Consider the following 20,828-nt stretch of genomic DNA (forward strand, 5'->3'; position numbering starts at 1 on the left):
GGCGCGCCCAGGGCGAGGGCCCTGCCCACGTCTATCCCGGCCGTCCGCGCCCGACCTGGCAAGGGGCCGTCCTGCGCGGCGGTGCCCACGCCCGTGGCTGGGCTCAGCGCCCGGAGTTAGCCTGGCCGGGTGCTCCGCGGGCTCTCCAGGGGCTCCCGCACCGACCCACCCGCGCCTCCTGCGCGCCCTCTCCCCGCGCGCCCGCACAGCCCGCCCCGGGAGCGGGTTCGAGTCCAAGGCCGGCGGAGGCGGCCCGCACTCCTTTGCGAGGCGCGAACCAGCGGAGGGTTACAGTCGCGAGGCACCGGGGCGGGGCCTCCGGGGGCGGCGCCAGCGCCTGGGGCGGGGCCGGGGCGGGCCGGGGCGGGGCTCCGCGCGGGTGTCGGGCGGGCGGCGGCGACCACAGCTCACTCGCGCGCTCCTGCCGCCGTCGCCGCCGCCGCCGCAGCCGCCGCAGCCATGTCCCGGGAGCCGCGGGCCGTGCGGGAGGAGATCGCGGGCAGCCAGGTGATGTGGGAGCCGGACAGCAAGAAGGACTCGCAGATGGACCGCTTCCGGGCGGCCGTGCGCGCCGCCTGCGGCCTGGAGCTGGGTGAGTGCGGGGCGGGGGTCCCGGCCCCAGGGGGACGCGCCCCCTCCCCCCACCGCCCGGAGCCCGCCCGCCGCCGCCGGGCAGACCCCGTCGGCAGATCCCGCCCGGCCCCCGGAAGGGGGCATCACCCGTGCCGCGTGCCCCCTCCCCCCCACGCCCCCGATCCCACCTCTAGGCCCGGTGACGGGGCAGGGGCGAGGCTGTCCGGCTTGGCCGGGACAGTCCCCGCCTGGTCTTGGCCCCGAAGGCCAGGAGGGGTGAGGCCCTTGTGTGCCTTGGCAGCCGGTGGTCCCTGTCGGGGGTGTTTCCTGCGTTTTGGTCCCCGAGCCCGCCTGGGTGCATTCTTGTTGCTGCTTTGAGCAGCGTGGATAGCCTGGGGTGGTGGCAGGACAGCGGGAAAAGGGGTGTCCCAGGACCTCGAGCAGCCGGGGGTGGTGGCGTGACACGGGGTGTCCACAGCTGGGAGCAGCCCCTCTGCCTCAGGCGTCTGGAGGTCTGTGGTCCCCGTGATTCTCCCACACCAGCTGCCTTCCCTGGCCCCCCGACAGTGGGCCGTTGCTGGGGGAGCCTGACCAGCCTCTGCTCAGCCCAGCCTTAGGCTGATGGCCAGCAGGCCCGGGGAGTAGGGTGGGGCTGCAGGTGCCCACATCAACACCAGCTGATACCAGCCTGGCACTGAATGGAAGCTGGACATGATCCTCCTAATCCCTAATCCTGCTTTTGTTTCCACCTTCCAGTTGAGAAAACAGAGGCTTAAAGTCTCAGCTGTCATTTGGCTACCTCAGGGGGCAGCGACACACACACATGCATACACTCACAGGTACACACACAGACACATACAAACAGGCACACACAGACACACACACAGGCACACACACTCATAGGCACACACAGGAGCGTGCACACAGATATATACAGGAGTGCACACACACACAGGCACACCCAGGAGCGCGTACACACAAAAGTGTATACACACAGGAGTGTGCATACACTCACAGGCACACACAGGAGTGTGCACACACTCACACACCAGTGCACACACAGGAACATGCTCACACATAGGCACTCTTGCACGCACACACACGGACACAGGCACACGTGCACACACAGGCACATACACAGGTACATACACAGGTGCACGCACACACACGGGCACACGCAGGCACAACACATGCACACATGCATATACAGACACACACAAGTGCCCACACAGGCACACATTCATGTGTACACACAAGCACACACACAGACACATATACACTCAGGTACACACAGGCACAGGCGCGCACACATACGGGCGCCTGCACTCACAGACACGCACACTCATGCACACGCATACTTTGTGGGGTCAGTGCTCCTGGCCCCACAGTGTGGCTGCAGGCATGAAGGTATTTGGGGTCATGTGAGTTGGCTGGAGTGTTCAGTTGTGTAATTCTCATCCCTGGAGCTTGTTGGCAGGAGAACGGGGACGAGCCAGTCACCTGGGTGGTCTCTCACCTGGGTCCCCTGGCCAGCACCGCTGTGCCTGTGAGGACTTGAGGGTTGGCCATGTGGTTTGGGGTTCCTGCCTCAGTGGACCCTGAATTCAGGCCTTCTGAGGGTCCCCTGGCGTCATCTGAGGTTTGACCAGACTCTCTTGGCAGTGCTCTTGGCCCTCAGCCCAGGTTGTCTGATGTGCCTTAGGGCCTGGCTCCTGTCTTACCTGTCGTTTCTATAACACCTGACCAGATGCCAGGCAGGCGGGGGCTCCCTGACCAGGCACACCCCTGGGTGTCCTGCTCGCTCTGACCCCCTGAGCTCTGCGGGTAGACCCGGGCTCTGGGCGGGGGGAGCGGGTGTGAGCAGGGGCCAGACGCTGCCCTCACACGGTGGCTGCTCACACCTGTCGACCCCGAACCCGTGGCACCCGCTCCGCCTCCCGCAGCCCCCAGAATCTGGGGGCTAATAGGGAGCGGAGGGACTGCAGGAGACAGCTCGCTGGACCGCCCCGACACCCCTGCACCACACCCAGACCCCAACAACCAGGCACAGCACAGCCCGAGAGCGGGAGCTGACGTGCAGCGTGGATGTTTGTCCGGCGCCCGGTCCCCCAGGCCACGGGCTTCCCCCCGAGGCCTACTTAGTGACAGTGGCCAGTGCTCAGACGTCCCTGCCGGTCCCTGTAATGGTCCCTGCGCTGGTCCTGTGTCCCCTGGGAGCCATCTGCACGGGGCTGGGGAGAGACCAGCTGACACACAGCGGCTCTCTGCGCACCTTGTGCTGGGCCTTGGACTTGGCGTCACACCTGTGCCTGGCCCGTGCCCCGTCTCTGCCCTGTGTGGGGAGGGGTCCCTGGGTGGTGGGTTCGCGGGTCAGGAGTCCTGTGCTCCTGCCTGGCAGCTGAGGTTCCACAGGGGCAGCTGGCCAGGGCCAGGGCCACTCCGTGGCAGAGTGGACGGTCACACAGGCCTGCATGGTGAGCCAGAGCCGGGCTCTCTCCAGCTGTCCCGGACACTGGCTCTAGTGGGCGCTGTCCCTGCCCCCTGCTGGAGCCTCACGTGCCTGCCTTGGGGCCTTTCCCTACATCCCCCAGGCCAGTTCAGGAAGTCCTGGTGAGAAGGGACAGACCTGAAGTCCAGGTCACATCCCCAGGGCCAGGCAGGCGGCTCAGCACCAGGTGTGCCCTGGAGGCTGCACCTGCCTTTTCCCCCCCTCCCTTTCCTCCCTTCCTTTCCCCTCCCCTCCCTTCTCTCTCTCCCCTCTCCTCCTCCCCTCCCTCTCCTCCCTTCCCCTCCCCTCCCCTTCCGCCTTCCCCAGGCCTAAACAGCCCCGGGCTCCAGGGCTCCAGAGTATGTGCTGGGCCCACTTCCCTGGTTTTCTTCCCTCTGGGGTTTGCCTGGGTGAGATTATGTCCCCCCTTTCTTCTCAGCTGTGTTGACCTCGCCCCCTCCCAGGGCCGTGTCAGGCCCAGGCTGTGACAGCCCCCTCCTCTCTCTGCAGAGAACTACAATGACCTGTACCACTGGTCGGTGGCCTCCTACGCCGACTTCTGGGCCGAGTTCTGGAAGTTCAGTGGCATCGTGTACTCACGCACCTACGACCAGGTGAGGGGGCCCCTCCGCATCCCTGCAGTCGCCAGCGGTGTCTTCCTCTGTGTTTGCTCAGGCCACATCCCCAGAAACAGTGCTGGGAGTAGCCCTCCAGCAGGGAGCCCCCAGGCGCCGGGTCTCCAGGGGTCTCCTGCCACCCAGCCTGGCTCGGCCCTTCCCGTCAGTCCAGTGGGGAGGGCATGCCTTACACTAGGCTGGCCCGGGATCGGTCCCGGGGGCCCCATAGGGTCCCCTGAGTGCGGTCAGGAGTGATCCCTGAGCACAGCAGGATGTGACCCCAAAACAAACAAAAAACGAACAGGAAAAGCCCAGGGCCTGGAGCGATAGCACAGTGGGGAGGGTGTTTGCCTTGTAGAGACTGACCCGGGTTCGATTCCCAGCATCCCATATGGTCTCCCAAGCACTGCTAGGAGTAATTCCTGAGTGCAGAGCCAGAGTAACCCCTGAGCATCGCTGGGTGTGACCCAAAAAGCAAAAAAAAAAAAAAAACAAAAAAAGACCAACAACCCTACCACAGGGCCAGGTCTAGCCCCACTCAGCACCTGAGCATGGGCCCCTGTGGGCTCAGCCAGCGAGTGGGCTCAGAGAGGAGCTTCACTGGGTTTTGTTTTACGGGGAAAAGTGAGGTAAAATATCCGGGACGTAAATCAGGGGCTTAGTTATTTTCTTACGGGGTCCACTTGGCCGGACTCTCTTGTCATTGTTTTGGGGCCATGCCTGGCCGTGTACAGGATGGACTTCTGGCTCTGTGCTCGGGCGTCACTCCTGGTGGGGCTCCAGGAGCATGTGGGATGGGGCGATTGAACCCCGGTACCCACTCGGCATGTCCTGGGGTCAGCCGCCGAGAGAGCCAAGATCGAGGGCAAGGCAGTGCTCCCCTTCAGGTGCTCTCCCGCCACTGTGGAGTGTGCAGGCCTGTCCAGGTGCTGCCGACGTCCATGGTGGTGTCGCGTGCTGGGCGCAGTGCTGGGCAGGCCTTGGCTGGGCACTTGACCCCTCTGCCAGGGTCGAGCTGGCAGCCTCACCGACAGGGTGGTCCCTCTGCCCCCGAGCCACCCGAGGCCCAGCCATCTGGGGGTCAGCTGCCCAGTAGCCGGCTGGACAGTGCAGGCCAGAGGGTCTCCTTGCATGCGGCCGGCCAGGGCCCCACCCCCAGCACCTGGGTGGGCCCCTGGTGCCCCCAGGAGTGGTCCCTGAGCACAGAGCTGGGAGTCAGCTCCACGTCCAGAGCGATGAAGCGCAATACCCAGCTGGTGTGGGATGTCAGGGCCAGGGTCAGCAGTGATCTGGAGGGCCGCGGGGCTCGGCCAGGAGTGCTCACGCGGCTCTGTCCTCCCCCAGGTGGTGGACCCCTCCAAGGGCATCGCAGACGTCCCCGAGTGGTTCCTAGGCAGCCGCCTCAACTATGCCGAGAATCTCCTGCGGCACAAGGACAACGACAAGGTGGCCCTCTACGTTGCCCGTGAGTGACAGCGCCCGCTCAGCCCTCTCCTCCCTCGAATACGGGGCCCAGTACGCAGCCCTGGTGATATCCAGTTCGCGGAGAAAGCTGACTGGCGTTTCCCTGGCATTTCCCTGGCGTTACCCTGATGTTACCCTGGATTTACCCTGATGTTATCCTGGTGTTGCCTTGGTGTTACCTTGGTGTTACTTGGGTGTTGCCCTGGTGCTACCCTACCCCGGTGTTTCCCTAGTGTTACCCTGGATTACCCTGGTGTTACCATGGTGCTACCTTGGGTTACCCTGACACTCCAGGATAGGCAGAGCCTCCATCCTCCCTCATTTTCTGGTGGCCTCCTGGTGCCGAGGCTTCAGGCCTGGTGAGAGGCTCTATCCTCTCGCCCACAGGCCTGAGCCGGCCTCTGGGCTCCTGGACCTTTCCTCAGGCATGCCTCAACTGTCCACCCATGACTGCCCAGAGATGTCTGCAGGCCAGGTGGAGCCCCAGGACCCCGCCTTCCTGGGCTGCACCTTGCCTGGAGGCCCACGGGGGCCACCGTTGGTCCGAGGACACATAGCCTTGGGGGGGGGGACCTCGACTGTGTCTCCCCAGCTCGGGGTCCCTGTGCTCCTGTAGGTGGGGGGCCTGTAGTGACCGTGCTGGTCAGTGGAGGTTGAGACACGGCCACAGCAAGCGTGGTCACTGCCTCTGTCACTACTGTCCCCCGCTGTCATGGCTGCTGTCACAGTGGAGCTTGTCCAAAGAGGTGCAGTGGGGCGGGGGCACTGGGGGTGCTGGAGCCCCTTTGGCGGGCCAGGGTCCGAGCAGAGCTGATCAGATGAGGGTGATGCGGGCTGGGGCCGTCCCCCTCACTGACCCTGAGCTGCAGGCGGGCAGGACGTGGGGCAGCCTGGCAGGAGAAGGGCAGAAGGTGGGACAGGGGAGCCCTGCCCCCACGTGCCCACCCTTAGTTCCAGGATGTTCTGTCACTGTCACCGGGAAGGAAGGGAGCCCTCCCCAGCCTGCTGCTGACGCCGCTGTCAGGGCCCTGTGCCTGAGGCCACCCCAGCCTGGCGGTCATGGTGCCCACATTGTCCCGTAGAGGTGACCCCTGTCCCCCGCGGTGACCGCCAGCATTCCTGGGAGGCACGTGGGTCACAGCCCACGCGTCTCGGTCATCCCAAGGGACTAACTAGAGTGCAGAGGGAACAGGATCCCGACCTGCACAGCAGGACATGTGGCCTGCCCGTCTCGCGACCTGCCCCGCCCTGCCTCTCACCCTCCCTTGGAAACGCTCGGGCCCTTCGCTCGGCCACTCCTTCCCAAGCTGGCAGTGCCCATGGCGCTTGGGGCGGGACCCTCAGTCCTGGTTTGCGACTTGGGACCTGAGAGAGGAGGGGGGGGTCCTCTCTGGCCGTCCGTGTCCCCTCCCACCCCCCCGTTCTCTCTGTCACCTTGGGTGAGCAGAGCAGACGCTCCTGGGGGCCCCGGTCTTATCACCATGGGACTCGGCATCCGCATGTCAGCAGTGTGTGCGTTGGCAGGGGGCCATTCCTGAGTATTTTCTTAGGACAGTGTCTTTCGAGGTGGGGAGCCGCGAGAAGCTGTGAAAGGCCCCCAGGATGCGAGGGGGTCGTGGGGGGCCGGGCCTGCCCCACACGGGGAAGAGAGGCCCCGGGAAGGCGCTTCCCTGGTGCTTCCCGGTTCACCCCCCGCACTCCACGGGGTCCCTGAGCCCTGCCAGGAGCTATCCTGAGCCCCGCCAGGTGTGGCCCTGACCCGCAGATGAGAGACCGTGACGGCGTTAAAGCTGGTCGTAACCGGGAACTAAGTGTCTGTGTCAAACATGGGCTGGGACGTGACCTCGTGGCAGGCACCTGAGACCGGCTTCCTGGGTCTGCAGGATGTGAATCGGGTCGTTTTTGCCTCTGACCTGCCCCTGACGCTCTGCTCACAGTGGGATGAGCTCACCTCTGGGCGTGGGCACTGTTGGCAGGCACGGGGCAGTGTCCTGAGTGAGGATCCGTCCTGGGGGCCATGTGGACATGCGGTGCCCTGGGCGCGGCTCAGGGCTTGTCCTGGTCCCTGGGGAGCTGCCGTGCCGTCCTCTGCCCACAGCGTCTCCCTTGTGCTGGCCTCATTGTGTGTTTCCGTGTCTGTTTTCTGTTTGTTCTGGGCTCCCAAGCAGTGCTCAGGGGCCCGGGGGCCGCTCCCGGCAGTGACGCGGCTCTCTTGGCCTGGCAGAGGTGCAGAGCTGGGCACTGACCCCATCCCTGGCCTCAGTTTCCGCTGTGTGCTGAGGGCAGTACAGGCCTCATTCCGGGCCGGCCCAGGAGGGTGGGAGTGACCCGGGGCCCGGGGGGACAGAGTGGTGGTGTCCTTCCAAGGCTGCCCAGCTGAGGCCTCTGCCCTCAGCAGACCCCGGGGGGGTCCACAGCCTCCCGGACCCGGCTCAGCGTCCTTCTCTTCCAGGGGAGGGCAAGGAGGAGATCGAGAAGGTGACGTTCCAGGAGCTTCGGCGGCAGGTGGCTCTGTTTGCAGCGGCCATGAGGAAGATGGGGGTGAAGAAAGGGGACCGGGTGGTCGGTGAGTGGCCTGGGCTCTGGGCGGGGGGGGCCGGGCACGTGCCTGTGTGCTCACGTGTGTGCATGTGTCTGCTCATGTGTGTTCTCGTGTGTGTCCATGTGCACACATGTGTCGTATGTGCATGTATATATGCTCAGGTGTGTATTCACATGTATGTCTGTGTGTCCATGTGCGCACATGTCGTGTGTGCATGTGTCTGCTCATGTGTGTCCATGTGTGCACATGTGTGCATGTGTGTATGCTCAGGTGTGTTCTCACATGTATGTCTGTGTGTCCATGTGCACACGTGTCATGTGTGCATGTGTGTGTGTGCTCAGGTGTGTCCTCACACATGTCTGTGTGTCCATGTGTGCACATGTGTTCGTACATATATGCTCACTGTGCGTCTGTGTGTGGGAGGAGACCACCTTAAGGGTTGGGGCGGGGTCCCACACTGGTGTGGCCGTGCCCCCTTCAGGACAACCTGAAGCGCTGGGCTGGGGTCCCTTGCTTTGTGTAGACACCGGCGCCCACAGGGGCCCTACGGCTGCTGCCACCGGACTGTGCAGTGCCTGGGAGCGTGATCGCCCCCACGGGACCTGTGGCAGGAGACCCTGGGCCGGTGCCAGCCCTGTCTTGGATGTGGAGGCTGCGATTACGACTTCATTTGATTGATTCTGGGGGAGGCCGCACCCAACGGTGCTCAGCGCTGACTCCTGGCAGGACTCAGGACCATCTGGGGTGTCGTGATGGGACCCAAGTCAGCAGCAGGCCAGGCCAGCGCCCTCCCCTCTCTACTAGCTCTGGCCCCCAACAGCAGTGGGGACACTGCGGGCCTTGGGGGCTCCCAGGCTCAGGAGGGGCCCCAGGGGCCGGGGCAGGAGGAGCTCGGGCAGCTCCAGGGTCGCTTGTGCCTGTAGCCCCCTCCACAGAGTGGGGTCCCCTGGCGAGAGGCCCGGCCGTGCCACGAGAGCGGAGTGACCACCGTCTGATCTAAGTGGACGCGGGTCCGTTTCCAAAGCCACCCGCAGGCCCGAGCACAGATCCTGCTGGAACTCACTGTTTGCTGTTGCTCGGCCTGGGACCGTGGACGCCAGTGTGACGTGACAAGCACGGGGCTCCCAGTCCCCTGCTCCTGAGCTGTGTGGTCTGCTGGTGCCCTCGCTGCGCCCCAGTTCCTGCAGTGCGGGGCCGGGGCAGGGCTGTGCTCAGAGACCCGGAGCCTTGTGAGCAGCCCCGTCCACGGCCCATGGGCTGGGCATCCGCTCTGTGCCCTGACAGGCCTTGGGAAGGGGGTGCGGGGGCCTGGCTGATGGAGGTGCTCTCCAGGAGCCGGGCTGCGTGACCTGTGGGTGGTGCTGTGTTTGCGGAGGGTGGCGTGTCCACTGGCTGGCCACGCGGCTGCCCTGGGCAAGCACAGCTGGGCGGGAGGCACGCTTGCCAGATGGCAGGGCCGAGAAGGGCCTCTGATGGACTGGGGTTAGCATCTCGTCCTGTGGGGCCACGGGGTCCCTGCTGAGTGTGTGTGCATGCGTATACACACGTGTGGTATTCGTGCCGCGTGTGGAGGTGCAAAGGCCCTGAGGCCGGGCCACAGGGAGTGGTGCTAGCGGGTTCTGCCCATCCGCAGGTTATCTGCCCAACAGCGCGCACGCCGTGGAGGCCATGCTGGCCGCAGCGAGCATTGGGGCCATCTGGAGCTCCACGTCCCCCGACTTCGGAGTGAATGTGAGTTGGGCGCCCGCAGGGGTGTTATTGGGGTCTTTGCGGGAGGAGGGGGTCTCTGGGAGAGTGAGGATCTCTGTGGGATGGTGCAGTGGGGCCCCTCGAGAGCCTGCGTAGGATTTTGGGGTGTCTGGGGTGCTGGTGGGGCTGGGAGCTCTGTCCGCACCCAGGTGCCCGTGTCCGCTGTCGGGTAGCAAGGGCCCAGGTCAGGGGCAAGAACTTGGGCCTGGCGGCTGGCTCTGGGCCGCCCACTAGGGGGCAGCAGCACCACACGCAGGCACAGGGAGTGAGCGAGGAGAGGGTTGGGGTGCGACAGCCGAGGCCAGGCCTCACACCTGCTGCCTTGTGCAGGGGGCACCAGGGGCCTGCCCCCCCCCCCCCCCCGCACTCCCTCCCCCATCCTCCTGTAGCAGCAGCAGCACCTGGGGCGGCTCAGATGGGCTCAGAGGGGCTCTATGTGTGTCTGCGTGTCTGCATGCCTGTATGTATCCCTGTGTATCCTGTCTGTGTGGTGCCAGGGTTCAGGTTCAGGTCTGTGCATGGGGACAGGCACTTCCCCCGAGACACGGTGCCGCTGGCTGTCTGCTCTCGAGGCCAGTGTCTGGGTTGGCCTGAACGTTGCCGCCCACCCAGCCCAGGGACGCTCTCCAGGTGCTGCTCACAACTCCGGGCTTGGTGGGTCGTGTGGTTTCCTGTGCTTCCTTCTCTGGCTGCTCTGGGCCTCGTGTGTGGGTCAGGCCGGCCAGAGAGGGCATTTGCAGCTGTGACTGGCAGCGTGACCCTGCTGGCCCACCTGTGAGGGTCGCCTAGGCACATAGCCAGGCGGGGGTGACTCTTGCATGTGGTCTCCTTGGCCATGGACGTCATGGTGGTGTTGGTCTGTCTGTCTGGTCCCCTCTGCCCCCTGCAGCGCTGCCCCGCCAGGTGCAGGTATTGGCAGGGGCCTGACCGCAGCATCCTGGCCCCTCCAGGCCCTGAGCTCTGGACCCTGCTTGCTGTGGGCAGTGCCAGCTGGGCACTGGGCCTCCCCAGGATCGGCCTCAGCCCCAGTTTGTCTGGACTCAACTGTTTGCCTTGGAATTAGCACTTTTCTGAGGATGCTGGGGAGTGAGGGACTGGCCTTCAGGTGTGAGACCCTGCCCCTTTATTTATTTATTTTTTTCTTTTTTTGTAGGAGTACTGCTATTTATTCAGCCACTGATTAGCTGATTAAATTGTGCATGAACTCCACCTTACTTTTTTTTTCTTTTTCCATTTTTTATAATTTTATTTATTGAATCACCGTGAGAGCAGTTACAAAGCTTTTGGGTCTAAGTCTCAGTCATACAATGAAACACCCGTACCTTCACCAGTGCCCATTCTCCACCACCAAAAATCCCAGTATACCCCCATCCCACACCCTCCCCCTGCCTGTGGGGCAGATGATTTCTACATTACTCTCTCTCTACTTTGATCACATTCACTATTTCGACACCAGACCCACCATTATTTAAGATTTTACCCCAACACTCAGATCTGCTGAAAAGGCAACAATAGACAATTTGTGTTCTATTGCTGGTTATGAATAACATATGATGTCGTGTGGCTGCAGTAGGGCCATGTGGTTTTGAAATTCTGAAATTTTAACACTTAAATCTGGAGGGATTTCTGCCAAAAGCCACTGGGTTTAGAGATCTGCTCCTGAGTCTCTGGGATCATGGCCTGGGCCCCGGCAGGCTATGGGCACTTCAGCACCTCAGTTGAGCAGCTTGATGAGGAGCCAAAGAGACCATTCGTGGGGGATGACTTGGGGTCTCATTGGGGTGGGGAAGACAGGCCCGGCTCCACCTCCCCCCCATCCCGTGAGACCCAACAAGTTTCGTCACTGCAGGCCCAAGCCTGACTGTCCAATGGCCTCTGGAGGATGACAGCCACCAAGTCGCCAAGAGGGAGCAACCCTGCCCCTTTAGGGGGTTCTGTGCATGCGTGTGTGCATGTGTGTATGTGTGTGTGTGCATGTGTGTGTGTGTGTGTGTGTGAGAGAGAGAGAGAGAGACATCCTGTGCTCAGCTCTTTTGGGACAGACAGGTGACCAGCTCATCCCTGGGGCAGCACCAGGAGAGGGGCCGGCCCTGAGCCCAGCTGGCCAGTGACAGGGCGCCTGAGCTCGGCTGCCCCTGCCCACGTGTGCAGGTGGACTGTGGGTGGCGCTGGGCCAGGTATGGGAGGCGTCCACAGCGCTGCTTGTTTTTGCCCTTGGAAGTCGGGGTTATGCTGGCCACTGAGCTTTGCCCTTTGTGGAACCCACGATGGCTCTTCCCTCCCCATCAGGGCGTCCTGGACCGGTTCTCGCAGATCCAGCCCAAGCTTATCTTCTCCGTGGAAGCCGTCGTGTACAATGGCCGCGAGCACAGCCACCTGGACAAGCTGCAGCGGGTGGTCAAAGGTGGGTGTCCGCCTCGCCCGGGACCACCGCCCCAGCTCGGGACCCCATCCTGCTTGGGATCCTCGCCCTGCCTGGGACCCCTGCCCCATCTGCGGCCTCCTGCTAGCTGCCACTCTGCTGCCCAGGTCTTCCAGACTTGAAGAAGGTGGTGGTCATCCCCTACGTCAGCCCCCGGGAGAAGATCGACATCTCCAGCATCCCCAGTAGGTACGTCCCGGGCACCCGGGCTGCCTGGCGCTGCTTTCGGTGGGCAGAGGGGCCTGGGCCCCAGCAGGCTATGGGCACCTCAGTGTGTTTGCGCGGGCACCGGGAGCCTTGGTGTGTCGTGGGTGGGGTCTCGCCCTGGGCCCGCGTTCAGGAGCCGAGAGCAGAGCCGAGCCTCATTGCCCTGTTCCTGGAGGGCCCGCCTGGAGCCATGTCCGTGAGGGCCTGGCACGGGAGGGCACACAGGGCAGTGCCCACCTGCCAGGGCAGCGCCGGAAAGTGGCTGGCCACTGCCCTGTGCTGTGACCGCCCTGCGTCCTCCTGCTGCCGGGCTTGCATCCCGCAGTGCCCAGTGCCTGGGCGTGGTGGCCGCGCTCCTGCTGGGCCTCGGGTGGGCTCGCTCCGCTGCCCGCCGCCTCACTCTGCCTCTGCCCTCAGCGTCTTCCTGGACGAGTTCCTGGCCACCAGGGCGGGCGAGCAGAGCCCGCAGCTGGAGTTCGAGCAGTTGCCCTTCAGCCACCCGCTCTTCATCATGTTCTCATCGGGCACGACGGGCGCGCCCAAGTGCATGGTGCACTCGGCGGGGGTAGGTAGGCCCGGCCTGCGCGCTGTGTATTTCATCGAGCCTAAGTCTGCCCCACAGGAATCCATCACGGGGGGCCGGAGTGCTAGCACGGCAGGGAGGGCGTTTGCCTTGCACACGGCCCACCTGGGTTTGATTCCCCCGGCTTCTTCCCGTATGGTCCCCTGAGCACCGCCAGGAGTGATTCCTGAGTGCAGAGCCAGGAGAAACCCTTGTGCATCGCTGGGTGTTACCCAAAAATAAAACAAAAAAAAGCAAAACAGAACAAAAAGGATCCATCACGGGGAAGTGTTAGCGTCCAGCCTGAGGTGTGGTGACCTGGGCCCTAGGTTGAGAAGCATAGCTGGGAGCCTCAGCTGGGCGCTTCCAGCATCTGCTCACATCTGGCGGAAGTCAGCGGCCCCTGCAGGCTGCCGGCCTCTCTCCCACTGGTGCTCTGGGCGCAGGTGGGGGCAGGGATTGAACCCGGGTTCCTGCACAGTGTCCTGCATGCCAGCCCAGGACCAGCCCTGGCCTCGGACCCCCAGCTCTGATGGGCTCGTTTGCTGTTGCTGCCGGGACCAGGGGCTGCAGGATGCTCTGGGGCCTAGGCTGAGGCAGCCACAAGCCTTTCCTGAACTTTCTTTTTGGGAAGGCAGCCCCGAGTCCCTGGAGGGAGACTGACCCGTCCTTGGCCCTGAGCGTTCGTGCCTCTAGCCTCCGGGGGCCTTTCTCGGGAGATGCGTTGGTTGGGGGGTTGCTTGGAATCCCGACAGACGCTTCCCTTGGGAGGGACCAGGAGGGAAGCCGGGGCCCTGGGTGGGGTATCTGTGCCCCCGGAGGGGCAGGAAGCGCGGGGCGGGGCCGTGCTGGTGAAGCGGCACTGACCTTGGGGGCCTCTGAAGGGTGTGTGCCCGTCGCCCGCCATCTGCCTGGGGTGGGAGTGGGGTGCAGCAGGGAGAGCTCTGCTGAATGGGGACCACCGTCTCTAGGGGTCCCTGCCCAGAGCTGTGGCCAGAACCATCTTTACTCGGGCTTATCTCCCCAGGGCACCCTGATCCAGCACCTGAAGGAGCATGTCCTGCATGGGAACATGGGCAGCGGGGACATTCTGCTCTACTACACCACGGTGCGTGGACTTTGGGGGGATGGAAAGGGAGACCGTTGTCCCCGCAGGTCAGACCACGGTCAGGGCATAGCCCCTGGCACCTACCACAAGTTGTGGCTGTGGACTCGACACTGGGCTGGTCGCTGTGTCTGCACCACTGGTCACTGTGGCAGCAGGAAGCACATGCCATGGCCAACTGGTCCTTGGAGCACCCTGGGGACCCTGAGGGCAGCAGCAGGGACCCTTGCAGAGCCCGGCCGGCCCCTCACCAGGCCTGTCTCAGCCACTCGGGGGGGTCTGAAGCTGCCCAGTGCCCTGTCCCAACACTGTCCCCTCTGCCTGCAGGTGGGGGTGGGGCACTTCAGCTGCACCCGTGCTCCACCCCAACTCTGTCCCCTCTTCCTGCAGGTGGGCTGGATGATGTGGAACTGGATGGTGTCGGCACTCGCCACCGGTGCCGCCCTGGTACTGTATGATGGCTCCCCGCTGGTGCCCACGCCCAACGTGCTGTGGGACCTGGTGGACAGGATAGGGTAGGTGTGCGCCCCTCGGCTGTCCCACACCCCAGACCTGGGAGGGGCCCCGCTTTGTGGCGTCCTGTGGGGGGGGTCCATTTCCTGAATCATCCTGGGTGACGGGGGCCCCAAGAGCAGGTGCTGGACCTGAGGCCTGGCTGGGACCTGCGGGTGCTGTGTGGCCGCAGGTTGTGGGGCAGAAGTCTGTTCTCCAGAACTTTCTCCCCTGGAGTCCAGTGAGTGGAGCCCCGTCTGTCCTGGCCCAGGCAGTCTCCTTTGATTGGAACCACCGTGTGCTGAGGGTTCATCTCACATGTGCCCCAGGCTTCTGGGGTCCCCGCTCCCACAATGGTCAGCCACGGCTACTAACGGCCTTAACTCCCTGGCTGCTAATACTTTAAATATAACCCCCAGCCTGGAAATATTTAAATATTTAAATCCTGACATTTGGCTCAAATGCTAGTGAGGAAACTTCACCCTAATGAGGTGGTCGCCATGAAAGGGTGATTGGATCCCTGGGACCATTGCTCCCTCGCCATCTCCGCCTGGAATGTGCCAGACCTGGGCGGAGCCAGTGTGCAAGTGTGCGTGTGCATGCATGTGTGCGCACGCGTGCGTGTGGGCGTGCATCTGTGTACACGTGTGTGCCTGTGTGCGGATGTTCGTGCATGTGGGAGATGTGCAGGTGTTTGCACACGTGAGTGTGCATGTGTGCAAGGGTAGGGAGTGTTTGTCACTGGATCTAGGGCCTGGAGCTTGCGGGTGATGGCCCTGGGGAGGTTGCAAGGGGCCCTTGCAGAGCCCTGGGCCCCCCACAGGAAGGGAGAGGCATTGCTCTCCAGGTCAGAGCTCTGGAACGACCTGCAGATGGGCAGCTGGAGGGAGACAGCGCAGGGGCGGGAGGACAGCTCCCAACTGCCAATGCAAGGTGATATCAGAGGGTATCCCCGTGCAGCCCCGGGAGAAAATCTGGTGCTGGTGGGTCTTGTACAGGCTGTGTGGCAGGAGCCAGAACACCCTCTTGTGTGAACATCTGCCAGAAAAGTGGGGTGTCCGGGCCAGTGCACCCCTGTAGGGAGCTGGGGGCGCCGTGCCCCAGCGCCCACAGGAGCTCTTGGCGTTCCCTTGTAGCATCACCATCCTCGGGACGGGTGCCAAGTGGCTGTCGGTGCTGGAGGAGAAGGACCTGAAGCCCAGTAAGTGTCCCCCAGAATGCCTGCCCTGCCCTGCCCTGCCCTGCCCTGCCCGCCTGCCTGTGTGCCCGTCGGCCTTGGCTGTCAGTTCTCTCTGTTTCACCCTAGTGGAGACGCACAGCCTGCAGACGCTCCACACCATCCTGTCCACGGGCTCCCCGCTGAAGGCCCAGAGCTACGAGTACGTGTACAGGTGCATCAAGAGCAGTGTGCTGCTGGCCTCCATCTCAGGTGCGCCCTGCCTCCCTCTCCAGGGGGAATGTTCCAGAAGGTGCTGAGCAGCATTCACCAGCCTGTCCAGGAGGGTGCAAGCTATGCGCCCTCACGTGTGGGTGTGTGCACATATGCACAAACACATGCATGTACATGTTGCACACGTTGCAGCTATGCGTGCACATGTGTACACACAGGCATGCCTGTGTCCACATGTGTGTGGTCACATGTGTGCATGCACACATGCATTTGGATGTGTACACACACAGGTGTGTGCACATTTGTGCACACAGGAATGCGTGTGTATGTGCATTTATGTGCATGGCACACCCACATGCTCACAGGTTGTCCAGGGACTGTGCTGGGTCCTGCCCACCGCGGGCAGCAGCCCGAAGTCCAGTCTTCCCTTCCTGAGTCGCTTGAGCGCAGTTGGCCTCATGCATCCACCAGGGGCCTCGGGCTCAGGTTGGAGCCATGCAGGGAAGCGAAGCTGGGCAGTCACTGGTCCTCTCCGGGCTGGAGGACTCAGCCCCCACCCAGCCCGCAGCAGGGAGACAGCGCAGCTGTGAGCACTTGCCGGGACCCTTGGCTGAGCCATCTCCCGTCTGCAGGCGGCACCGACATCATCTCCTGCTTCATGGGCCAAAACACGTCCGTCCCCGTGTACAAGGGCGAGATCCAGGCCCGGAACCTGGGCATGGCCGTGGAGGCCTGGGACGAGGATGGTGAGTGGCTTCCTCCTGCGTTGCCCCCACCGCTGCGGGGCCCACGTTCTCTGGCTGGCCCCTGGGGCGGGTCAGTGACTCCCGGGCCAGCCATGGGTGCAGGCGTGCCTGTTTGTCTGTAGCAGAGCCAGGCTGGCCCCGAGTGTCCTTCCCATCCCCCCCATGGTCCCCTTCCAGCAGCCCCGGGGCTTCCTGGGCGCAGTGTGGGCGGCTCTTCCCGGGATCCTGAGGGTAGGGAGTGAGGAGAGGTCGCATTCCAGAGGGAGGCCTGGCCCCCAGCCACAGAGCTTGGGAGGGAGACCCTGGGGACAGCCCGTGGAGGCCAGCAGTGATACACACAGCCCCATGGTCAGGCCAGGCCGGCTCCCACCTGGGGCACTCACTGGTCAGTGGATACCTACCCAGGCCCACATGTGAGCCTGAGACATGAGTGATGGGGTGGGGGAGTGGGACCCCAGTGGGCGGGCGGGTCAGCAGACCGGAAGTGTGGGAGCTGGGGGACGGGGCCCAGTGGGCTGTGTGGGGGCAGCTTCATGGGGCGGGGACTCACCCGGGCCTGCTCTCTGCCCAGGGAAGGCGGTGTGGGGCGAGAGTGGGGAGCTGGTGTGCACCAAGCCGTTGCCCTGCCAGCCCACCCACTTCTGGAACGATGAGAACGGCAGCAAGTACCGGAAGGCCTACTTCTCCAGGTTCCCAGGTGCGCTGGTGCCGCCGCCACAGGCTGGGGGCTGGGCGGGGGTGGTGGCTGGGGGGCAGTGGGCACTGAGGGGCCTCCAGCAGAGCCTCCAGCTGTGGGCAGGAGGGACATCCCGAAGCCGCCCGCCCCGCCCTATCGCTGCACACGAGGTTCCGGCTGTTGGGGGTCGGGGGAGGGGGCGCGTGTGATTTGGGGAAAACAAGAATTTATGTGAAGGGAGAGAACCATTTGTGTGAAGGGTTGGAAGGAAATACGTGCGTATATACGAGTAAATACGTATAAAGATGTGAGGATGAATGTGCAGTGGGAGTTTAGTGGAGGTCTGAGCTGCTTTGATTGTCCTGTGGCTCTTTATGATGTTAAAAACGTAGCAAACCATGGCTGGGAGGCCAGCCACACATGCTAGGGGAAAAGGGAGCTCAGAGAAGGGAGCACCAAATAAAGGGTGTTGGGAGGATCCTCCTAGGATGGGAGAAGCATGCTGAGAGTAGACTACAGACCGAACATGATAGCCACTCAATGCCTCTTTTGCAAACCACAACACCCAAAAGGAGAGAGAGAACAGAGGGGAATGCCCTGCCACAGAGGCAGGGTGGGATGGGGGGAATGGGGGGTGGGAGGGATACTGGGATCCGTGGTGGTGGGAAATGGGCAGTGATGGAGGGATGGGCATTTAATCATTGTATAACTGAAACCCAAGCACAAAAATTTGTAAGCCTACAACTGTACCTCATGGTGTCTCACTAATAAAAATTTAAAAATTAAAAAAAAAATAAATAAGTAAAAACGTAGCAAAGGGGCCAGAGAGAGCACAGTGGTCAGGGCTCTTGCCTTGCATGTGACCATCCTGGGTTCAATCCCCGGCATCCCACAGCCTTTCGAGCCCAGCAGGAGTGAGCCCTGATCACCGAGCCAGGAGTCAGCCCTGCACACCACCAGGTGTGGCCCAGAAACAAGTGACCAACACCTTAAGGAGAATTCGAGCGCTCTGGAGGGGTGGCTGAGGCAGGAGTGGGCACCGTGGGCCCTGCAGGACGCTCGTGGGACAGAAGAGGCCACGCTCTGATGGGCCAGGCCAGGCGAGGGATGGTCTGAGCATTTCCCTAGAGGCCCCTCAGTCGCCTGCGCCCGCTGCCCTTCCTCGGGGCCCTTGGTTCAGCCAGCCCAGGTGACGGCTCTCGTCTGCCCTCTCCCACAGGTGTGTGGGCGCACGGCGACTACTGCAGGATCAACCCCCAGACTGGGGGCATTGTCATGCTGGGCCGGAGGTAGGGCACCTGCCCGGCTTCCCCGGGGCCAGAGATGGGGGGCACACGCGCGTGCTGGTGCGACCTGGCCCTCCCTTCTCCCCGCAGTGACGGCACCCTGAACCCCAACGGCGTGCGCTTCGGTAGCTCGGAGATCTACAATATCGGTATGCTGCACCCCCCCCCCCGCCCACACACACACCCGGGGACTAGGCAGCCCGCGGTCAGTCCCCAGCTCTGTCCCACCGCGGCTCAGAGGCTGTCGGCCACCAGCCGTGCCTGTTATGGGGAGAAACACAAGCATCATGCATTTCATCGTGCGAGCGCCCCCCATCGGAGCCCAGAGCCACAGCTGAGCGGGGTGACCCCCTTCTGCTCCTCCCGCGACTTCCTCCAACCCCTCACCAGCTCTGGCCTGTGCCGGGCCCACAGGGCAGCCGAGAGCAAGTGTGGTCTGGGCTCTCTCCACAGTGGAAGCCTTCGAGGAGGTGATGGACAGCCTGTGTGTCCCCCAGTACAACAAGGATGGCGAGGAGAGGGTGGTCCTCTTCCTGAAGATGGCTGCAGGCCACTCCTTCCGGCCTGAGCTGGTGAAGCGCATCCGGGATGCCATTCGTGTGGGCCTGTCCGCGCGCCACGTGCCTGGCCTCATCCTGGAGACCCAGGGCATCCCGGTACGTCCCCACCACCCCGCTCCCCTGCCGCTACTCTCACCCAGCTGTTTAGCTTCTGCCCGTGGGGACAAGGTGTCCGCCTGTCGGAGACGCCTCCAGTAGCCTCACCCCTTGGACTCTGCTTCTGAGGGGGATGAGACCGACACCCGTCGGCTCACAGCCATGGCTCACGTCGCTCCCAGCTGGAGCCTCAGCCAGAGAGGACATGGTGTGCATGCGTGTGATGTGTGTGTTCCTAAGAGCGCACGTGAGACATGCCTGTGTGCATGTGAGCGCACACATGTCAGCGTGCCAGACAGAGTGAGCACACGTCAGTGTGTCTCTATAAGCGTGTCTAAGCACGTGCCAACATGTATGTGAGATTGTCGGTGATTTTGAGAGTCTGAATGCGTGTATGGTTAGGCTGCGTGTGTGAGCCTTAGTGGTGAGTGTGTGTGTGAGCATGTGAGTCTGTGTCCATGGAACACACACATGCAGGTGCGTGTGCGCAGTCTCTACACTGTGGATGTAGAGAGGGCTCACATGTACACACACGTGCATCCCTGTGCATGCATATTTGCATGCAGAGCAGAGGAGAGGGCAGAAGGGTGGTACGGGGCATTCAGGTCCAGTCCTGGCTGGTTTGTCATCCAGTTGGATCCTTGGACTCTCCTCTCCTCAGTTCTAACCACGTCTGGAAGGTTCTGGGGAGCAGGAACTTGTCCCTGGGCTCCGCTGGGTTGCAGCGAGGCCCGCTGAGGGGAGGCTTTCTGTGGCCTCTGGTTGGCTGTCCGCCCCTCCCACAGGGTTTGCCCGAGGAGGCGGCGGGGCGCTGGGGGCCCGGTGACACGGTGCTGACAGGCCGGCCCTGGAAAGCAGCTCTCAGCTCCTTAATTAGTTCACACGTTGATGGAGTTTTTCAAATGAGGGAATTTTAATTACATCTCAGGTTTAGGGCGAAAAAAAAAGAAGAAAAGTGAGGCGAGATCAGGACAGCTGCAGCTTTCCAAAGGGGCTCGTTCTAGAAGTTTCCACTCCCCTCCGCCTGCCAGGCGTGACCTGGTGCTCTGGGCGCTGTGGGACTCAACTGTGAGACCCAGGTCCAAGCACCCCCCTGAGGTGGCCCCACGGGTGCTCCCACAGCCCGGGTGGCCCCGTGTGCTCACACAGTTGGCAAGGAGGAGAGTGAAGGGAGTGAAGGTGTCAGCCCACCTCACAAGCCTCGAGACTCACGTCTGTCACTTTGCCCAAAGTCACCCACCCTGGGGACCCTGGGCTCCCTCTGCAACCCCCCCCCCAACTGCATGCTGGTTGCAGGGGGGTCTGAATCTCAGTGTCCCCCGCCCCCAGTACACCCTCAACGGCAAGAAGGTGGAGGTGGCGGTGAAGCGTGTCCTTGCGGGCAAGGCCGTGGAGCAGCGCGGCGCCTTCTCCAACCCTGAGAGCCTCGACCTGTACCGGGACATCCCCGAGCTGCGTGACTTCTGAGCCGCCAAGCACCAAGCACCTGTGACTCCGGGGAGGCGGTGCTGGGCCGGGGCTCCCGCGTGGGTCTCCTGCCTCTGCCCAGCTGCTTCGACTCTGTTAGGGGCAAAGGTGGGTCCCACCCCAGTGGCCTCCTCACGAGGCTGGGCCCCGGCTGTGAGCCCCCTGTGCTCTGCAGCCTGCGGTCTGCCGTGCATGGTGGCACAGTGTTGGGGGAGCCCTGCGCCACCCCCAGACCTGCGTCCCCACCTGCCGGGCTGGCTTGCTTTATTTTTTATTTATATATATTTTGCTGGTTTTGGGTCACACTTGGTGATGCTCAGGGGTTGCTCCCGGCTCTGCACTCAGGAATCACTCCTGGCGGTGCCCAGGGGACCATAATATGGGAT

General features: G+C 63.1%; 1 protein-coding gene across 1 annotated transcript; it reads left to right on the forward strand.

Moving 5' to 3' along the window:
- The first annotated feature begins 429 nt into the window (after positions 1-429).
- AACS (acetoacetyl-CoA synthetase) lies at positions 430-20,465 on the forward strand. The gene is made up of 18 exons (XM_056131376.1): positions 430-592; positions 3,572-3,675; positions 5,023-5,143; positions 7,595-7,708; positions 9,318-9,415; positions 11,723-11,837; positions 11,963-12,044; positions 12,480-12,627; positions 13,652-13,732; positions 14,120-14,244; positions 15,358-15,422; positions 15,528-15,650; positions 16,244-16,357; positions 16,929-17,054; positions 18,253-18,322; positions 18,410-18,468; positions 18,773-18,975; positions 20,305-20,465. Exons 1-18 carry the CDS (start codon positions 460-462, stop codon positions 20,440-20,442), a joined length of 2,019 nt encoding a protein of 672 aa, XP_055987351.1. The 5' UTR covers positions 430-459; the 3' UTR covers positions 20,443-20,465.
- The last annotated feature ends 363 nt before the right edge of the window (positions 20,466-20,828 follow it).

The sequence above is a fragment of the Sorex fumeus genome, unplaced genomic scaffold (genome assembly GCF_029834395.1).
Source record: "Sorex fumeus unplaced genomic scaffold, SorFum_2.1 ptg000087l, whole genome shotgun sequence".
Classification (NCBI taxonomy): Eukaryota; Metazoa; Chordata; class Mammalia; order Eulipotyphla; family Soricidae; genus Sorex; species Sorex fumeus.